At 37.9% G+C, this 20,928-nt stretch overlaps 1 protein-coding gene across 6 annotated transcripts in view; it reads right to left on the bottom strand.

Annotated features, from left to right (window-relative positions):
* ETV1 (ETS variant transcription factor 1) overlaps nucleotides 1-20,434 on the bottom strand; it is an 89,673-nt gene extending 69,239 nt beyond the window's left edge. The window contains exons 1-6 of one of the 6 annotated variants that reach the window (XM_074367413.1): nucleotides 18,639-19,026; nucleotides 18,381-18,540; nucleotides 18,081-18,212; nucleotides 17,161-17,248; nucleotides 15,715-15,762; nucleotides 6,102-6,155 (exon numbers count right to left, since the gene is read on the bottom strand). In XM_074367413.1, the coding sequence (XP_074223514.1) occupies nucleotides 6,102-6,155; nucleotides 15,715-15,762; nucleotides 17,161-17,248; nucleotides 18,081-18,125 (235 nt within the window). In that variant the 5' untranslated portion in view covers nucleotides 18,126-18,212; nucleotides 18,381-18,540; nucleotides 18,639-19,026. Of the gene's footprint in view, nucleotides 1-6,101; nucleotides 6,156-15,189; nucleotides 15,601-15,714; nucleotides 15,763-17,160; nucleotides 17,249-17,745; nucleotides 17,935-18,080; nucleotides 18,213-18,343; nucleotides 18,541-18,638; nucleotides 19,027-20,266 lie in introns of those variants that run through there. The other 5 variants (XM_074367412.1, XM_074367415.1, XM_074367414.1 and 2 more) reach the window with 5 other exon arrangements.
* Between the last annotated feature and the right edge of the window lie 494 nt (nucleotides 20,435-20,928).

The following is a 20,928-nucleotide window of genomic DNA, read 5'->3' as shown; positions in this document are numbered from 1 at the left end:
ATTACACAGCCGATTACCTTCAGTAAAATAACTTACCCAAAATGCTTATCCATCCAAACAGGACAACAGAGAAAATTCTAAACTTGATAAATCAAGAAGTTGTGATACAATTATATTATCTAGTATGGGGGCCAACTCCAAAGGGGGAAAAAGTGATTTCCTCTAGAGAAGAGGCCTGTGGAAAATGGGGAATGATGTTATTTGTGCCTTTTCCCCCTATTCTATCAATATACTACTTTGATAAAATATTTAAACGGTGAAAAAAACAAAAGCAAAAGGCAAAAACAAAGGAATAAACAGACCCAAACCAACTGAAACAACAAGAGAAGCCACACACAGAGGCGACAAACTTCAAGGCTGGCAATTGCGTGGATCTCAGGCATATATGCAATCCCTGATGAGAAAGGAAGGAGCTCCTCATCCTTGAAACGGATCGTTTGAGTCTGACTCCAGTGACATGCTTAAATTTGCCTCAAAAAATGTTTTCGAAGAAGACAAACCTAGGGGAGGGTACAGCTCAGTGGTAGAGCATGTGCTTAGCATGAACAAGGTCCTGGGTTCAATCTCCAGTACCTCCAATAAACAAATAAACCTAATTACCTATCCCCCCATCCAAAAAAACCCCAACAAGACCAAACAAACAAACAAACAAAAAGAATTAAAAAAAAAAAAAAAAAAGAAGACAAAACACAGTAAGAAACCCATGTCTCAAATCCCAGAAATGGAATTCTTCTGTAAATATGTGCTCACCATCTGGTAAAAGCAGGTGGAAAAACACAAGTGTCTTCCTGATAAGTCACATCCAAAAAATTAATCAAAAAGTAAACTCTACAAAGTACTCACTGTATGTGTCAAAAGGGACAGAACGCAGGAAGGTAGCCTAGTAGAAAGGCCAAAAATTAAGAAACACAAACCGTAAATGGAACTTTCTGATCCAGGGCAAGTGCATCTTTATGCAAAAGTACTATTCAGGTGAGGTCTACACAGACCTGTCTAACTTCAGGTGTTTTTTTTGTTTTGTTTTGTTTTTGTTTTTTCCAGAAGCAGATTTGTACCAGCAATCTGTTAAGGTATTTTTTTCCTCCTCTTCACTGCAGAAAAACACCCGAAGTGCTATTCTTTTTTGAAAAATTCCTAACAAAATGAAGTACAGCTAGGACTTTCATTTATGTAAACAAAGTATCACTCATGTAACAGTGGCTGTAAACAACCGTGTTTCCCCACACCGGTTTGTCTTGATTTTCAGAATAGGTCACTGGTATTGGTATTGTATCATGAATTTTGTTTTGGTTCAAGTATAGAAATTTGCCAACTTTTAAAATTGACTTTCATAAATATATCAGAAAAGAATCAAGGTTATTATTCCTTTAATGACATCATTCTAGTTGACTTGCATTCCAGTGTTCTTTCTGGAGTGTAAAAGAAAGGAGTAAGGTTACAAAGACCTGTCCTGCCGGGAATTTTGTATAACCCTGGCTATACCCTTTGGAAGGTTCTGGGAGAACGTAAAATGTTAATTTGAACATCATCTATCACATAAATCATGTAGAGAAAACATGGAAAGGAACTAAATGTAATCTAAGGGAAATGAACTAACTAGAAAAATAACAACACGCAACTTTGTAATGAAGAGAATGAGAGGTGGCAGATTTTAAAAGATGAGTGATAGAACTAGATTAAAGTCAATGATTTAAAAATATAAGCTTATTGATGTATTGAATTTAAAACACATGATTTACAAAAATTCAGTTCATACACAACTGTGTATCTACCTTGGGAAGACATCATTTCTAAGAAACAATCTGTTAGAGCCACATAATTGTTCTTCTGACCCCGCATTCATTTCCTAGGATGGGCTTGCAGGGTGTTTTTTGTTTTCATTTGTTTTTAATGTCTATACATGCTTCAAGAGTCAGCATCCTTCAAAGGTTAGCAAACTATAGCATAACATCATTAAGATTCCAGGTTTCCAACTGAAATACCTTATAAATAAAAATAAGGAATGCTTGGGAAATTTTTTAGAAAATACCCAAGTGTTACGGTTTAATCTCATTTTTCACAATTTTCGAATGCCCTGTTCACTACTCTCAGCATATGTTTATACGTGTTACCATCAAATGTATATTCTATAATGTAGTGTTGAGCAGAGATTTGCCATTCATTCTCCTAACCTACATTTACCAAAGGACTAAAGCAATAAAAGCAAAAGCAGAAGCATTTTATTTGATTGAGGTATGTAAGAAAATCTGATTATTCACATTTGAAAAAAAAAAAAGCCCAACAGAATTTATAGACAAGCCACACAGGGGGGATGGAATTTCTTTCTGTTCCTAGAGACAGGATCCCTCTGCCCAACTAAGCTTTTCCAGACGGACAAGTATCAAACATTTGTAAAGGGCATTTAGGAGACAGTATAGCCTTTCAGTTCCAGTATTTGATAAAATTCTCCATCCAGAGATCCTCCTTAGAACCTAATCTGCATGCCCTATTCCTCTTTTCAGATCATTTCCCTCTAGTTCCATCCTCAGTGAAGACAAAAATTAGCTGGTCACCATCATCCGAACAATAGTCCTTTATGTCACTGAAACTTCAAATATATCACTGCTCTACTTTTTTTTAATTAGACTCTTCCAGATTTATTTTGACTTTTGTTTATAGGTTTCCTTTCTAATTAGGTGTTTTATTCACAAGTCCCAGAGCCATATTTGCTAAAGTGTAAATGTTCACGTATGGCAGGAAGACAAAATTTCAGCATTTTGAAAAAGCTTGGTTAAACATTCATGGTTTCAGCATTTTTTCCCAGAAGGAGACTATATGTATTGCTTTAAGGCATGATCATATGTCTCTACCTTAAGAAGGGAGTTAGGACTTTGAAAATACTTCAGAGGAAATGAGCACCAGGGAGCTGATCATGGTTATGATTACAATTTTACTTACTGTGCTTCTAAAACATGCCAGCATACGGTATAGGACATGCTCCTAATCCCCAAGTTCACAAACTTACCGCCATGTATCTAAAATATCATAATAAATACAAGGTACAAGGTGCTATAGAGTCTAACTCTGTAGGGTAAGGATGCAAGGAAAGGTCGAGAAAGATCTCAGTGGGGTGGAGTCTCAGCTGAGCCTGCAACAGGAGGTTTACCAGACTGCAAAGTGAAAGTGAAAAAAAAAAAGTTTAAAGTAAAATGAACATGTGCAAAGGCACAGAGGCATGAAAGAGCCCACTCTATTTGGAAAACTGAAAAATTAGAAAGGCTCCAGTCTAGAGAATGGGGAGGAACAGGGTCTGGGATGGCAAGAGTTAAAACTCAAACAGTAGTCAAGGTCCAGGTTATAGAACAATGTTCTGTACAGCTAAAGAATTAGGACTTTGTCCTGAAGGAAGTTTAGGGGAAAGTTAACAAGGTCAGAGGGCTGTGTGTTAATATCATTGCAGAGGAGAGTCTGGAAGGAAGGAAAACTGATGGCAGGACCAACAGAAAGGCTGATTCCCAAGTGCAGTGGCAGCAGATTGTGAGCAGGTGGGAATGAAGGCAGTGAAACAGAGATGGAGTAGAGGCCAGGAAATGAAGATACAGTTGAAAGGTAGAATCAACAACTTGGTAAGCAAAGGGAGGTTAATGGTAAAGAACTGGGAGGGAGTGAAGATAAATGAAAGGTTTGCAGCTTGGTTCGGGGATGCCATCAACTTAGAAAGTCAACAGAAGTTGAAGGGACATGCTGGGCAGAACATATAAAGATGACACCAGTGGTCTTACTGAGTACGAACTACTTCCATGTATGAAGAGCATCACATGGAAAACTGGGGGTGCTGTGTCAATGGGGTTTCATGCTGATGCTCAGCTGAGGGCTAGAGGGTGAGTCCGGAGGTCCTGCATTGTTCTTGTTTGTGCAGGGAGCCCAGGAGTGGATCACAGGCTGATGTCCAGTAGATGGGGGCAGACTGGAGACCCAAGCTAGAGAAAACAATGCAGGAGACACAGCTCTGCACAACTCTGCTGACCCCTATGCTAGCCAAGAGCCACATGGGTTTATATAAATTTTAAGTCATCAAAATTAAATAAAATTAAAAATTAATTTCCTCAGTCCCATTAGCCACATTTCAAGCACTCCACAGTGAATGTGGTTAGTGGCTACTATATTGAATGGGATGGACAGAGATTATTTCCATCATCACAGAAAGGTCTATGGGTCCATGTTGGCATGGTACAAGCAAAGAGGAAAGGGTTAGAGATAGAGAAGGAAGGAAGAGTAAGAAAGGGAAGGAAGATGAGTGAAGTGGGAAGGAATGTAATCAAAGGAGTGAAAAAGAGAAAGAAAAAAATCATACATCATGGACCAAAAGACATGAGTTCAAGGAGATGAATGAATCAAGAATATGAAAAACCAAAAAGAGGACAAATCAGAAAAAAAAAAAAAAGAGTAAAAAATTCCCTTTAGGTAGTCATTTTACCCTGGCATTTGGCAGAATATTAAAATCATCCCCAATTTCTTCAGATGTAAAATGACCCCATGAGATGAACTCTCCCACTCAGATAGCAGGTTTAGTGTTGAGAAAGAACTCACGTGCCCCACAGGAGGGGAAATGCAGAAATGTGACCATTCTCTTCTCACACATTATCAAAGAAGGGAGCCCCTGCCTAGCGCTCATCCTGCTGAGAATTTCTAGAAGTCTCTACTTAAGGTCTGCACATTAGCTGAATAGGTTTCTTGAAATCCCATGTCTAATAAATATATTCGGATGTCAAACAGTACACAAAATTCTCTTCTCTGATCAAAAATCATGCTGATAGAACAGCAGTTACTAAGGGTTGGAGGCGGGGGTAAGTGGCAAATTATTTTTCAGTAAGTACAGAATTTCGGCAGGGACGATGAGAAGGTTGTGGAGATGGATAGTGTTGATGTGTGCACAACAGTGTGACTGCCACCGAACTGCACACTTAAAAATGGTTAAAATGAGACATTTTCTGTAATGTATATTTTACCACACATGAAAAACACTTTTCAATGACGCTGAACTAAAATCTGTCACATGGGAGAAGAACCTGGAAGAAACCTCTTGTAACACTTGAACCTGGGAAATTTAAGATACCAAACATCCAAGTTGAAAACATCGCTCCCAAACATCTGTTCCACAAAGTACCATAGGTATTTGTATTAGATTTATGATATTAGGTGTGAAAATACGGGCTGGAGAAGTTGCAGGGCACTAGCATCTGTCACTGCTGCCGCTATTGCCGCCTGTGAAACTGTCAATGGTCTGGAAAAATGAAACGAGTTAGAGCTTTAAAGGGTGCGAACAGAACACCACTGTATCAGGTCAGTTTTATCATCGAGATGGCATTTATACCCTTTTCTTTACTATTCACACGTCAGGTCAATAGCTGCAGTTTGCTGGTAGAAGCAAAGCATAAATACGAGAAGCAAACCCCGAGGCAACCCTGTCTGTCCAGGCGAAACCTCACTCTGCGGCAAGAGGTGGGAGTACCTCTGTGTCACTCCCCACGCGGACTCTGACAGTCAGGCCCGGAGCGAGGCTCGGGGAAACAAACAGGGAAAGGGTCCTGAGGGAAGCCAGTGGCTACTTCCACTTGTGTTACAGCAACCAGGAAGCAGAAATCGAGGCTAAAAATGAAATCCAAGCAGGTGAAAGTTCATGAATGTAAAGTAATACAATAAGCCAAAGAATGTTCGGTCCAGAATTTTTGTGTTATGCAATAAATAATCTCATAAGGATTTTAACTACTGAATATCTCCCATGAGCACCCAGACCGCCTGGTGAACACACTGAAAAACCGGAAATAAACATTTGCACGTTCATGGATCACACCCTGTGTCTTCGCCAAGGATATTAACCAAACAGAGAACGGTCTTTTAATCACGTTGGTTTTACTTAACTACTATTTGGAGCTCTGCTCAGACCATACAGGGATTCTCTGGATGTCACAACATGACAAATAAAATCACCTCGTGACTATAAGCTAAAAAGGCATAAAACACAACGCAAGAACAGACACTGGAAGTGGAGACCAACCCCAAAGAAAGAATGAAAGACGGAAACAGTGACAAATTCAAGAGACGAGTCATACTATACTTACAACTTTCAGCCTGATAGTCTGGCACAAACTGCTCATCATTGTCAGGTACCTGAGCTGAGGAAAAAAAAAATTAAAAAAAAAATTAAGAGAGAAACTGCCAAGGAATAAAGTATGTCATAAGATCTTTCACACAAGATCTCTCTAGGCTGAGACCAAACCTATGATTATTTGCCAGTGAATTCCTACTTAAAATGGTATTGACAGCAATGCTCGGGAGGGGAAATAGAAGTTATCATCAATCGCAACCAGAAAACACATATGTCAGAAATACAATGGTGGCAGTTGGAGTCCCTCTGAATTTCACCTGCCAGATGGAAATAAAAGAAACACGTAAAATAAAAGAAGCTACAGGAATTCTATTAGCAGCAGAGTTTCTTTTTGCAAGAATGGAGTAAAAAGTATTTCAATTCACCTACAGCCAGTGCTTAAGCCATACATTTAAAATAACCACACAATTCTTTCCAATGATGTTCCATCAGCACACACATCCCTCTGCTTTTTAGAAATGTCCACTTTTGATGTGCGTGGTCTACCGCAAATTAGACTGCCACAGTTAAAAACATTTGCCCTGAATTTGGCCAAAGAGTGTGATGACTTTTTTTTACATGAAAGATTGTCATTAATTTTGGTCCTATATAATATTAGATCTCGATGATGATTGTCACAATAATAAAAGTAAGAAATAAGAAAAACAAACTCTGAGATGTGCAGATACTTGCATATATAAAATAGATAAACAACAAGTTTATACTGATAGCACAGGCAACTGTATTCAGTATCCTGTAGTAACCTCTAATGAAAAAAATATGAAAAGGAATGTATCTATGACTGAACATTATGCTGTACACCAGACACTGACAAAACATTGCAAACTGACTTTACTTCGATAAAAATAAATAAATAAATAAACTCCATCTTTTCCTGCAAAATATTTTCCTGGTGACTATTCAGCACTAACAAAAAGAATGTCACTGTTTCATCAGTCCTAATGTCAGATGACTTCCCTATTTTTAGTAAAGGAAAAAAATACTGAATAGCAAGCACTTAATGCATTTGGCAATCAAAACAAGTGTATCTTTCACTTCTAGAATATTCTTATCACAGTTGATCCAGACCTTAAAATAACCTATTCCAAATTGACAGAATGTACACAAAAACGGCTCTTCACAGGCACACACAAATATGCACACTCACATACACACAAACTACACAAAATAGAAGTTGGGTCACTTTTAATTCAGCAAAAATATAATGAGTTATCATCCTAATTAACTTTAGCTATAATCTGATTAGCTAGTATTACTTTACTAGTATTAGCTAATACTGAAACTTTTTATCCAATCAAGTCATATTAAGAGAGACATCAATTTTTTTTTTAAAGTGCCTGCTCTGTGAGGGGAATTCTTATTAAAATAATCAGTCTCTGTTGAAAGAGTGTTGGGCTGGTAATTGAATGAGTTAAGGAAAAAAATCCGTATAAAAGGAAATTCTGTATTTAAAAATTCTGTATAAAAAGGAATACAAGATTCATAGAATCAAAATGTCTTTTTAACAGCTTATTTAATAGTATTTTTAAAACCAAATATTTGGCTGAATAAGTTTTATGTTATTAAGAGAAGAACAAATGATAATCTTGCCTGTTACCAATATATATACAGTTTGGCCTTTAACTCTTTTCTAATAACTGTCTTCTCTACACCGATACTTAAGCTTAGTAAAGACAAATTCTATCCTCTGCCACTAAATGAAACCAAAAATATTGAAAAAACTTTGGAACTTTTTTCCAAACTAGAATTGATGCCTATTTGATCAGCCTGTACAGGAGGAAGAGGTGCTTTTTCTTCAGATTCTACTAATATCTGAACCAAGGTTAATCAAAGTCAAGCCAACTTCAACTCACTGTTCCACATTACGCTGTGTAAATTGTGTAACATTATTTAACCTCTTTGAGTTCCGTTTTACTTATCAGTTTAACAGTGATAATACAGGATTTTTGTGAAGATTAAATGAAACAATCTAAAAAAAAAAAAAAAAGTCTAAACACAATGCCAGACACAGTACCGGATACTCAAGAAACGTTACTTTCTTCTTTCCAAACCTCCATCACCCACCTATTTTTTTCAATTCATGCAAAAAAAACTTTAATCATTACAATGCAAGTTTAATATCTTTACTTCTAATGAATTATATTGGAGATGGACAAAAATGACATCTAAAACTTGTACCTTAGCATTCTCTCGGTTGTAAACATTTGTTCGACATTGCAGTGAGCTTGATTTTTCTCAGACTTAAATTGTAAGTGGAGGACTATCCTTTAAAATTAAGTCTTTTCAACAACAAAAAAAATTACAAAAATGTTTTTACTGTCTATTTAATAAATAACAGTGGGCAGACAGAATCAAAATCCTGCACATTTTTCCTACCATATCCACATGTTTGGGTTTCCCTTCTAAATTAACAGCTAAACAGACATAACTATTGAGATGCAAAATGATCAACCACAGCAATTACTATGCTTTTAAAAAGCCAACACTTACAAGAATCTAATAAAAATGTAATCTCCCTTTACAGGAATAGTCAAAAATAGCTGGTGAGTAACAAAAATATATTTGTAACAGAATACACTGGTATGAATGCCCTAAAGGCCAGACTTTTTTTCTCTTACTATTTATCATAAGACAAAGTTGCAGCTCTATGATATATATTACTGCATGAAAGGCGTAAAAAATCACTGATGGATCAGTGTGTGCATTGAGATAGGTTTGGGAAAAGAAAGGCCAAACTTTAGGAACAGAAGAAATCAGAAGTTAGACCTCACAAATATCCAGAAAACAGCTACAGTCGAACAATTTGTAAAAAGAATAAGACTTGCTGTAAAAATTGCTATTTCTGTTCTAACTCCTTAACATACTGAATAAATACTTCACACTTATGCCTGAACACATTACAGAATTTTAACAAAAAACATATGACTCACATTTTCACAGACGCTAATCTTAAGAAACTGAATAGACCAAATGAAGCAGCATGCTACTTAAATAGACAAAGGCTTAAGTATACCTCTAATTCCAAGTTAGAGTAAAAGGGAAGCAGTTAACGAAAAACACACGTTGGATCTGGGCAAGGAAAGTATGATAAAGTATTGCCACACTCGGATTATACATTTCCTTTTTTTTCCCCCACTCAATTCATGGGAATTCTATAAAGTAGCAAACTACAGCTGCCTGAAAATTTGTGGCAAGCCAGACCAACTCCAAAGTGGAAAATTCATAATCGAGGCCAATCTAAAAAAAAAAAAAAAAAGGTTGTTCACTGCTATCTTTTATAAATTCTGCTTGGAATAATCACCTTTGGGGAATGAACATGTTTCCCCACACTCCATAATTAAAGAGGAAAGGGAAGGGTAAGAAAGGAGAAGAAGGGAAAGTATATACCAAAAGACCAATAAAAGGCTTTCAAGAAGATTAAGCATGTGGATTTTATTGGTAAGAGCTGGAGCGCTTCTATCATGCACATTAATAGACAAATTGCTGTCGAGTCTCAGGACTTGGGCTTTAAAAGGGTAGTGTCTGCACTCTTAGCTGTTTGCTTTAGCTAGATTATTATCCAAAGTTGTTATTTTTTTTCTCTCTCTTTTTACTATACAGCAGTACGTATTATGAGAAAGAAACTGATCAAACTATTCATCACGGTCTTGATGTCACAGAACCACTAACCCTCATTTTTTATTTTAATACACTTTCTTACCTAATTCTTCCCAGGTAGGGGACAGGGTTAGGGGAGGGATCTGCTTTTATTTTTGTGCTTATTTTCAACCTTTAAATAAAGTAATATTCATTACTTCAGCAAAGGTGAGGGTTTAAATATTTTCCAAGTTTGGCTGCAGGCAAGTAAAAAAAAAAAACCCTTTTTCTTATGTGCCAGGCGCCTGTCAGGTTTTCTTTTAAAGCAGAGGAAAAAGTGGAAAAATTACAAATGAAACACATGTCAAGTTGAAAAGGGGTTAATATTTAATTAAAACCAGTTCTATCCACTGTAACAATGACCTGGAGCCAAACAAGGCGGAAGATGTGTGAGTCATTCTTTCTGCCCGTGAATGAGACAGCTGATCTCCTCAGCAATTCCTCCAGACAAGCAGGCAGAGCTGGAGTTCTGCCTCCATTCACAAAAACACAGTCCAGCGTGAGCCATGTGGCCCAACCGCAATCTTTTCATGTCACACCCTTCCAGAGAGCTCAAGCAAGTCGACTTGAACTTGCAATATAAACACGCCAATTTTACTGCTCTATCTCAAATACCGCCCAGATCCATTAAGGCACACATTTAAATAAATGACAAAATTAAATCCATACATATATATTTAACCTCTCCTGCTTTAGAGGGTAACTTGTCACAGAAACCTGAATCTACAAAACTAAGAAGGAAAGAAGGCAAGAGGGAAAGAGACGGAGGAAAGAATAGAAAGAAGGAAGGAAGGAAGGAAGGAAAAAGAAAAGCCACTGAAGAAATCCTTTATTTTTCGTGCTTATTATTCGAATGTTCTTTACTCTAAGATTACTGAAGAACTTTGTAGTGTTTCACTCTGGATCACAGGGTGAGAAACAGGCTTCTCTGAAGAAATTTGAATTTTCTTTTAAATAAAAGTGAAACAAGAAAATCAACCCTCACACAGTAGTATTTTGTTTAATTCTAAAATCAAGCTGGCCGGCCATGGAACAAAATAATCATGAGACCACTAAGCCTGGTTTTACACCACATCTGCTTCTAACATTAAAATGATTGTACCAATTTATAAGCATTAATTAATGCAGAAGTAAAAATGTATTCAAACAGACAAAAAAGGGGTGCTATTTCCCCATGACAGAAACCTCTTTAATACTTGATAAAGGCCTTCTTTCTATACGCACTAAAAGAAAAGAAAATGGTAAGTTTTAGTGGTCTTAATTCTCAAATCAGCTTCAATTTCCTGACTCTAAACTACCCTAGATAGTGACTTGAAAACTTAAGGGTAGCTCAGAGCTGTGGTTACTAGCCACCTATTCTCTCTAATGCTACTGAGAGCTGACTTGTATATTATTATTATTATTATTATTATTATTATTATTATTATTATTATTATTATTATTATTAATTATTATTATTATTATTATTATTATTACAAGATTGCACACAAGTCAAAGGGAATAAAGTTATATTATGAAATTCAAGAAAGAGTACAAAAACTCAGCAATATTTCATGAACACGTATTAAGATCTTCTGGAAAAACTCTAGGCTGCACCCAATCCAAATCCTATTTTTAACAAATGTTTCTGTTTTGCAAATAGACCCTAGACAAAAATGCACTTGTATAATTCCAATAAATGTTTAGAAATAGAAGACATTAACTCTACCTGCTGTCCTTTTATCAAGTCCAAATGAGAAGTCTTTGTTTCCTATTTTAGAGTATTTCCTGGTACGAGAAAAAGCTGGGTGGTAGCTCCCCCATTCCTCCCTCCCAGATGACTCTTGCTGAACTCCAAGAAAGAGTACGGACTTCTCTAACTTAATAGTTAATTCTCAATTCCTTTTTTATTTAAGCCACATAAAATAATGTAGTTTTTGAAGGCTTTTCTCTTTGCTGCATCACGGTAAACTACAAAACAAAACAAAACTTGAGTACATACCCAGTTTATGTCCTATTTCAAAAAGAAACAGTCTAATTGTTGAAAAATAAAAAATGAGCTCATTTTGACTACTGTGTTTTGTGGATGACATTAGGTATAATGAGTAACAACAGCACATCTTATTTAAGAAAATTCATAATAAATAATTTTGAATATAAATTTAGTACCAGCCACCGAAGTGAATGAAAGAGCTGGAATGACGCCTCTACTTTGAAGTCAATCTGACTATTACCAGAAGGTCACATAAAACAAAAGAGAAATAAAGCTCATCTGCATGAGGGTCTGAGATAATAACCTTTGGTATAGAAAGGCTGCTCTTGAAGGCAAAACTTTGACTCAAGTGTGGTAGCAGCATGAATCCTGACTTAGAACGCAACAGAAAAATATTTTTCTGATGGTGGTGAAACACTGTTGACATTTTTCCTTAATATTACTGATAAATGGAAACCTCTAGACCCACATTAAAATAACATTCAAAAGTCGCTATGTATTTATATGAGATACACACGAAATGTACTATTTCTCTTTAAGTTGTATTAGCAGGTAAGCTTTAATGAGTAACTTTAGAAGAATGTATTCTTTTTTTAAACTTAATTTTACATCCTTCCACTTCTGCCCCCCACCTCAAAGTTTCCATTTTAACTAAGAATTTCTAGGACACTATCCATTAAAGCACAACTTAAAACAGGACGTTACCCTGACATTGATAGCATTGCTGTTCGAACTCATTGTTTCATGGGATCAAATAATTGGAAGTGCCTTTCTGTCAGTGGCAATCTAATTCAAAAGTCAAAGAATCAATAAAGAATTGTACACAGTAAAATTACAAATATAAAGTGACTGTGGCAAAATTAAAAATAAGCATATTCTCCATTTTTTTAACTGCTATTGTGGTCACTGAAAACATTACCTTTTCAATTTTCTTCCAAATGAGATGTGATTATTTTAAATTGTGGTATATATGTTAAAAGAACCTTCAAATTGCAGCGTTAGTACTTGGAAAGTGATACCAGTATAAAGTTTCTCTTCAAAAACATATTTTTGATCCCTGTTTAGAAATTTGAGGGAAGAATGGAAGCCTATTTTTTGGAGAGAACTTTAGTGAATTGAAAACACTGCTTCCAACCCCACCCTCCAGCAAGTCCTGCCTTCTCCATGCCCATTTCTCCCTGGACATAAAACACATTTCATAATCTGTAATGATTTACCTATGACTAGTCCATCTTGCACTTTGGGTCTACCTTATAAAAATTCTTAAAGGACAAAAAAAATCTGCTAGGACATATCTTTCCCAAGGATTTAGGAACTTAGATAATTTTTTTAAAATGTACTTTTCATGTGACACATTACAACTAACTTGACTCTCATGTCTAATAAGATTTTTAGAACTGTTTATCTTCCCAGTGGGATTCTAACCCACGGGAGAAACTTTGGTTAATTGCCAATGATCTTTTTTAAAAGGGTCAAGATGTCTTAAAATTCCATGGTCACTTTCCTGGCGACGAAGCATTAGGAAAAGAAATATGCAAACGGTTCATAGTCTGCCAGTTTGGCAATGTTTTAATTTCTGGAGGTCCAGAAGTTAAATGGACAAATGGACATAAATGGACAAATCTAGCTATGAATAAACTAGTGTAATTTTGAGATCTCTTCCTAGCTAATATTGTTTAAGATGTGGGAAAAGTTAAGTTAAAATGCTCATGGAAATAACATATAAAATGGCTAAAAATAAATAAAAGAAAAATAAATGTTTAGTCCATTAACAAATAGTTAAAGAAAAAAACCTCTCTTCTTAGTACAAGATTTTAAAAAAGTCATATTAATGTTATGCTTTTAAAAAATCATATTAATGTTATGCTTGTATCATGATAGGATAGATTAATGTGAACTACTCTGAAAAATGTTTAAATTATTCTAAAATGCAATCTTATCACAGTCTCTAAATAGTAGCCCACCTGGGTATTCAATAAAACACTCCGAGGATTAATTTCTGACCTTACTTAAGCTTATAAATTATTTTCTAAGTAAAAGTCCATGTTCTGCCACATACATCAGTCATTTTCTAGGTTTATGTTATATAAAGCTAATCCTTCAGATTTGATTTACAGGTAAGTTAATTATTACGGGTAAGAATATTCAGTGCAGAGTTTTAAAATAAACTCGGATAAATTACCAAATCACTTATCCGAGCGGCAAAGAAACAAAACAAGTCAAAAGTAAAACACTGCACTGAAACTGATTATAAAATGGTAAGAGTCTGTCACACATTCCACATTTTTAAATTCCAGGAAAAGAGTTGCTATGCACATTCAAAATCTGCCAGCAAGTGCACTGACTTGGAATCAATGAGACTTAAACATCTTAAGAACCAACAAACCTTCCAGAACAATTAAAATAGATATTTTAAAGTTATTTTGGATAAGCGAATAAATTCCCTCATAAGTGTAATGTTCTCACAACCTTCAACTTTGCAAAACTAACAGACAGAAGTTAACGCAAGAGCCTCTGTGCAAATCTTCCTTGAAAAGTTACGTTTGAACATATGGCTTATGTTGCAATAATAAGTAATCTATTGCAATAAGTTTCATTTACAGAGACAAGCAAAATGACCTTTAAATATAACTAAAACTTTCATTAATACTTACCTTTCATTAACAGACAAATACAATCACCCTTTCAAAGGGCTACTGGAAAAGCTATTTAACTTAACAGGTTCATCAAGATTGCAGAAGCTCTTTGGAAGAAGTAGAGTATCAGCAAAACAAAGAAACTTATTTTACATGCTAACAGCAACTTGATCAACTAACTGCAAGCAAGACCACCCGAGAAAACACAGCAGTCTGCCTCAAAGTAGCAGCAGCAATTCTTGGGTTTCATTTAGAGACCCTCTCCTTTTAACCACCTTAAAAATCTGTTCCCCAAATCGCATGTTTCCCATTCAATGTAAAGACAGAAATAACACAATTATACTCAGCGCTTAAATAGCTACAATTTACTCTTTATGTTTCCCACAAAACACATCATAAGATAAAGTTAATATTTCACATTTATCATAACAAACCCAATAGAAAAATTTCAAATCATAGACGCCAACAAAAGTCCCTCAACACTAGGCATTTCTCAAGTTGTCAAAGACTGTACTACAGCAATACCTCATTGTTCCTATAAAATAAAAGTTTCACACAATGAAAAGATACAATAGGTTGCAACATGAAATGTTATCAAAAAGCAATTGAAAATAAAAGTAATGCCTTTAAATGTCTCCTTGCTATATTTAATACATCCTAATAAAAGTGGCATAACAGCAAAGGTCAATTTCAACAAACATCACATAATAGTAACGAATAGAAAACAGTTTTAAAATCCTCAGATCCCCCCAAGATTTATCTTAAAGCCATAGATTTCCTTAGCATTGGATACACACCTAACGTTCTGTGTTGTGAACAAGGTGGGAAGAAGACACTTGCACTTAAATCTTGAAGCATCCCGTCCTGATGAACCCAGAGAAACTAATTTCTGCCATCAGAAAAGTCCTCCAGCAGAACACCAAATAATGATATGCGCCGCTCTAAAGGAAACAGCAAGCCGGGTTCTGGCTCTAGGAGGTCTCTCGAGGTACAATAATATAAACCTGATCAATTGCAATTAAAATCTGAACAGAGGCTTAGAACTTGAAGTCTTGGTGCATTAGTTCTTGCCAAAAGCAGATGTGATTGTGAGCTGGAAGCAATTTCTCCTGGTAATTTGTGATGACACTGGGTAGTGCAGTCCCAGATTCCCCAAAGACAAACTCATCAGAGGCTCTAATGTATGCATGACACATGAGGTGGCTCTTTTAGAGCTCAATTAATTGGGCTGAACATTAAGACAGCAAGTTCAGGACTTTTTTTTTTTTTCTTCCCCTTCTAGAGTTGCTTTCCCCCTCCTTTTAAAGCAATTTTTGCCTTACCTTCTGCAAGCCATGTTTCTTGCAATTGACTTAGATCTTGAAAGAGTTCTAAAAAAGCAAGTCAAAGACATAAACAAAAGATTTGCAAACCCCTGAGCTTCATTAAAAGGAAATGTTTGTCATGAAATTAGTATTAAATATTAACTTAATTTGGGGAGGGGGGGTCAATATAAAAAGAAAATAGGATTCATAACTTAATTATATCAATAATCTTGCCCATTTTGATGCCTATTAAGCAATACTTATCAATATCTTTTCCCCCTTTTTAACAAACAGCTTAATAAGTAAGCTCAGTGATACCAAAAAACACATACACTAGAACTCAAACAGGCTGAGGTTAAGGTGTGTTTATCCACAGAAACCTTTTGTAAACATATTCAACTCTTGCTAAAATAGTAGAGGAAAGAGTAGAAAGACTGCAAAATATTTTATTTGTATCTTCCGAATCTTACATGAAAGATGTAACAGTATATCATATAATTCTCAAAGTCCTATCTGCTTTCAGGTTTAATGCTGCAAAACTAAAAGGGACAACTTTAAATACAAGATTTTAGAGGAAAATTTCTACGCTAATAGATTTACAAAAGTCAGAGAGATAATTCCCTGACATCTGTCTATTTTCAAGTCCAAAACGTTGTATTATTCTATCATAGCAGGAGGGACAGGGGTGTGCAATGTATTATACTCTTCATACTTACATGGAGAGTTGAGGACGTTTCAGAATTCAATCTACCTAATCTAAATGGCAAACTGAACTTTGGTGGTTAAATCTAAGTATATTAAGTTTATTATGAATGCCCCCATATGGCTGGAATAATTCATAATATATTGACCTCCTACCAACAGTTTATAAAAAGAATCTGTAACCTAATTTCCCAAATAGGTATTATAATTATTAATTAGGCCCTAATTATAATTGAGTGAACACTGTAATGTCTATAAACAAGATATAATGACCTCATCATGTAGTCATCAAAATCATCCAGGAAAAGTTTGATAACAGGATATGGTTTCCGTGTAAAGGGATGGGAAATCAAACCATCACTTATATTGCTCAACTTCTAATATAGGAGAAAGGAGAAATTAAGCAGGATACAAAGCTGCCTAATTTGTGCCACTGTTCTGGATATTTTAAAATTGTTACCTTAGTGTACGGGGTTACTTATATGCCATATGGACAAAGGTACTTAAATACAAAAGAATGATTAAAAGAAGGATGTCACTGTTAAGCTCTCATTTCCTTCTTTCACTCATTTGTGACAGGGCCATAAAATATCCCTCAACGCAAACTGTCACATCATGTTAATTACTCCAAATAAAAGTCTTGGTTAAACGCAGTAACTTGAAAGTTTATTATTCTTAAGGTAACATTGAAGTGCCTCTCTTCTTTATGAGGGTGGAAAGTATAGGTACAGAGAGGGGATTCAGCCCCAAATCAAACCTCACCTTCTGAATCATGAGCCAGATCTCTGTTAATGAATTTTCTTTTCCTGACATTTGTTGGTTTCTCGTTACAATTTCTCCCACGCTGATTCTACAAAGGGAAAGATAAAATTCTTTAAAAGAATGTAAACCTCAGATGTCACACACACACACACACACACACACACACACACACACAAAACATACATGCATACATAAGTCTACTGGATCCCCTCCCTATATAGAAAAATAGAAGTCCACAGTATCCATTCTCATATTCATTTTCTGCGTTCATTTGACAGTGAACGCTTATGCTGAGAATTCAACAGCCAGGGAGAGTTGCTTCCCAGTGCCGATCATCATACACTACTATTTATCAGTCACATATGCATGGTATCGCAGCATCAAAACAACATTAAGCAGATACACTTAAAGTCGTTTTTAGGCTGGATCAGTTAGATTTTTAAAAAAGTGAATTTTATTCTCTCTGACAACCTCCCCAAAAAAGAACAAAATGAGAGCTGTGAAATGAAAAATATGAGAGAAAATGAGAGAAAAAAAGAAACAAAAACACCCCATGTAAACAAAAGTGTCAGCATTTGTCTCAACTTCATTCTTTTCAATGTGGCAGACAAACCCAGCCAAAAACTTTGAGTGCAGCAGCTGCTGCTGCCCTCCATCTCCTCTTCCACTCATCTTGAGCACTTTCATCAGAAAAAGGGGTCTTAAAAACAAAACTATGCCTTATCCAAATCACTGAAAGGTAAGCTCATTTTGAAGACTGGGCTTCTAGAAGCAGAGTCGCCCTACAGTGGCAACAAAGCAGATAAAGTATCTGCAATCCCAACCCCCTTGCCCCCTCCCTTCTCATTCTCTCCCTCCTCCCCCACCCCCCTCCGTCGGAGTCAAGTTTATAAACAGCAACTTTCGAACTGATCACTCACATTGGTGACCATGTAAGGCACTTGCTGGTCATAAAATCCATCCATGCTGCTGCTCTTCGCAAATTTCAGCTCAGTGTTTTATATTTTGAGCATTTAGCTGGAGATTTCCTCAGGATCTGGACTTCTATCAACCTAGAGGGGAACAAGATGGCTTTTAGGCTTTAAAAAAAAAAATCATGAATGAAGCTCTCGAATTTGCATAGCTAATTACCCTCCGGCAGTCCCATTCACAAAAATAACCCTCCCTACACCGCCTCCTTCACCTGGATCCAAAGAGAGCCAAGAGAGTTCACAATTTACATATTTTCGGCAGTAGCAAAAATCCGAACAAGAGGCGATGTATTTATTTACACTCTCGACGTTTCCCTGCGCGGTCGGTGTACCCCGGGCAGCTCTGATTCGCAAACGTGTGCAAAACTAGCAATGGCGATCAACGAGACTTGCTTTGCACCTAACGGGACTAAAGAGAGGGAGTCACCTCTTTCATAAGGATAGTTTTTGCAACCCATAACCATGCAATTATCTGGAGAGACATAAAAAGTTGTTGGAAAGACCCACCTGAAGGCCACGCTAGGCGAACGGCTGCAAAAAATTCCCTCCAATTTTAATAAAAACATTAATTATTGCCCAGCACTTCCCCCTTGGAAGCCGAAAGCGCCTCTGACAGAGCTCAATTCGGTGGTTTTTCCTCTACTTCTCCTCCAGGGGCCTCCAATCCAAACTGATGGATCGCTGCCTCCCATTGGCTCCGCGTCTCTTTCACAAGATCAGATTTCGGGCTGTCAATCAGGAGGCTTGCTGCCCCTTCCCGTGAATCTCCCGCGCCCCTCTGCCCAAGCCAGTGCTCTGCCGGCTGGCGCGGGGTCCACAGCCTGGAAACGCCACAGAGGAAATCGACCGCCGTCCTAAACCGCTGCTTATTGTTAAGGCGCCCGGGGACACCGAAGCCATGTGTATCGAGTCGCCAGTTCTCCTTACTGCTGTGTTAAGTCCACTATTGGGCCGATTTCCTAAAGCACTTTCGTTCGGGTCAGGTACATACTCGGAAGTGCAATCCACCAAGACCGTGCCTCCTTAGTCCCCCACCTCCCCTTCCTCAAGATATCCAGCCTCTCTACTTTTAATCTGATAAGGAGCCCCCCTTGCTCTATAGCTTAGTCCCCACTAAGCTTTTGGCCCAAATTCTCTTCCCATTTTTCAACACCCACCACTACCGTTATGGTTTATCAAAAACATTTTTTTAAAGGTCATCCTCAAGTAAATCTTTCACAACAGGACAGTACAATAAGGAATCTTATGGAAGAAGAACCCGGGAGAAGCAGAGGAATTGCTTCTTAGGAGGGGTTGCGTTGGGAGAGAGCACTGGGAGAACGACAGAGCCATCCAGGCGAGGAAAAGTATAAAAATAAAAATTGTCCCACGTGTGCACGCACACTGGAACAAGGCGTTTCCAGTCCTCGGGGGAAGCGGGGAGGAGCGGGGATGGGTTGGGGTAGCTCAGATATCCTAGGGACCCGCACGTTTCCTGAGCTTTTGTTACGTACACACGGAGGCGGAGGGTGTCACTTACTGTACTTGACGCTTTCACTTCCTGTCCAGCTTTTAAACAGTCAGTGCTTGGAGTTAGGGGCGAGAGGCGAGGGGGTCGGGTTTCAAGGACAATGACTGGGAAGTTAAAAAGTGAGGGCTACAATTCTGAAACCACTTGCCCTGACACTCCTATGCGGCTTACAGCTGCAAAGTCACTTAAGAAGCTTCGGCCCAACCGGGGATGAGAGGCCTCGGGAATGGGACCCAGGACTCAGTGGTGTTGAAATTCATTTGTGATCCCGGTGGCGACCAGAGCTAGAGACCAAAGGACGTTTCCGGCAGCTGTTCTGCCCGTTGGGAAACGTGCTGCAGTTCTCAGTTTCTAATTGAACGTTTCCTTCCTTAAATGGAACGCTGTTGGAGCCGTATTAAAATGGAGTGTGAGCGCACAAGACTCTAATCTTGACCCGTGGAGGTCAAGGGTCAAAAAACATTTTTTTAATATTAAAAACAAAATAACGTATTACTGGGGTTAACAATAACTGTGGACGGATAGCAAGGACACATAGAGTGCACTCTCTGAAAGTAAGTAAATGAGAGCAGCCGGTGCTAAGGAGCGCACCTATAAGCATTTTGAGCGGGAACTGCACCTTTACCGTAGCCAGGGAGGGGTTCGGACGCAGCCTGGGCCTCAAGGCTGGGATAGCGAGGCTCTTGGAGACTTTCTGAGGGTGCAATCAGGCCCGGAGCCAAGAGCAAGCGTGTCCCGCCGCCCAGCACTCCCGGGATAACTCAGCCCCTGTAATCTGAGCAACACTTTCCAAAGGCATTCTCTGTGGCCGGAGCCTGACGGGTATCCAGGGTAACCGGGAGGGGGCGGAGCTTCGGGTTCGGCCCCGCGAGGTTCCCGCCGCAGCCAATAACGTACCGCCTGTCCCCAGCCCATTGTTGTTTATTGCTGACCCCGCAGCGCTCCGCTAGGAGATTGGCCGCTTCAGGGAAGGAGGCGGAGCCTCCCCCACCCCCGCAGCCACCTTTCGGCTCCATTCACAAAATTCCGGCCTTTCTTGGTCACGTGGTTGGGGGCGTGGAGGGGCAGGGGAAATGACACAACAAAGGCCCAAGTTTTCCAAACCACAAAACTTTTTTCTGCCTCGCTACCTCCTCTTTGTCCTGTCACCGAACAAATACTAGAAGATGAGAAAAAGGAGTCTTGGATCTGAGAGCAACCAAAAGAGGGGGAAAAAATAAGTCAGAAATTAAAAGAAGGTTCACAGGGGGATAATTCCCGGGTGCACTACATACGAGAAAAGATGCA

The sequence above is a fragment of the Camelus bactrianus genome, chromosome 7, assembly GCF_048773025.1.
Source record: "Camelus bactrianus isolate YW-2024 breed Bactrian camel chromosome 7, ASM4877302v1, whole genome shotgun sequence".
Lineage (NCBI taxonomy): Eukaryota > Metazoa > Chordata > Mammalia > Artiodactyla > Camelidae > Camelus > Camelus bactrianus.
The sequence above is the reverse complement of the archived record's forward strand: the minus strand, read 5'-3'. Positions and strand labels throughout refer to the sequence as shown.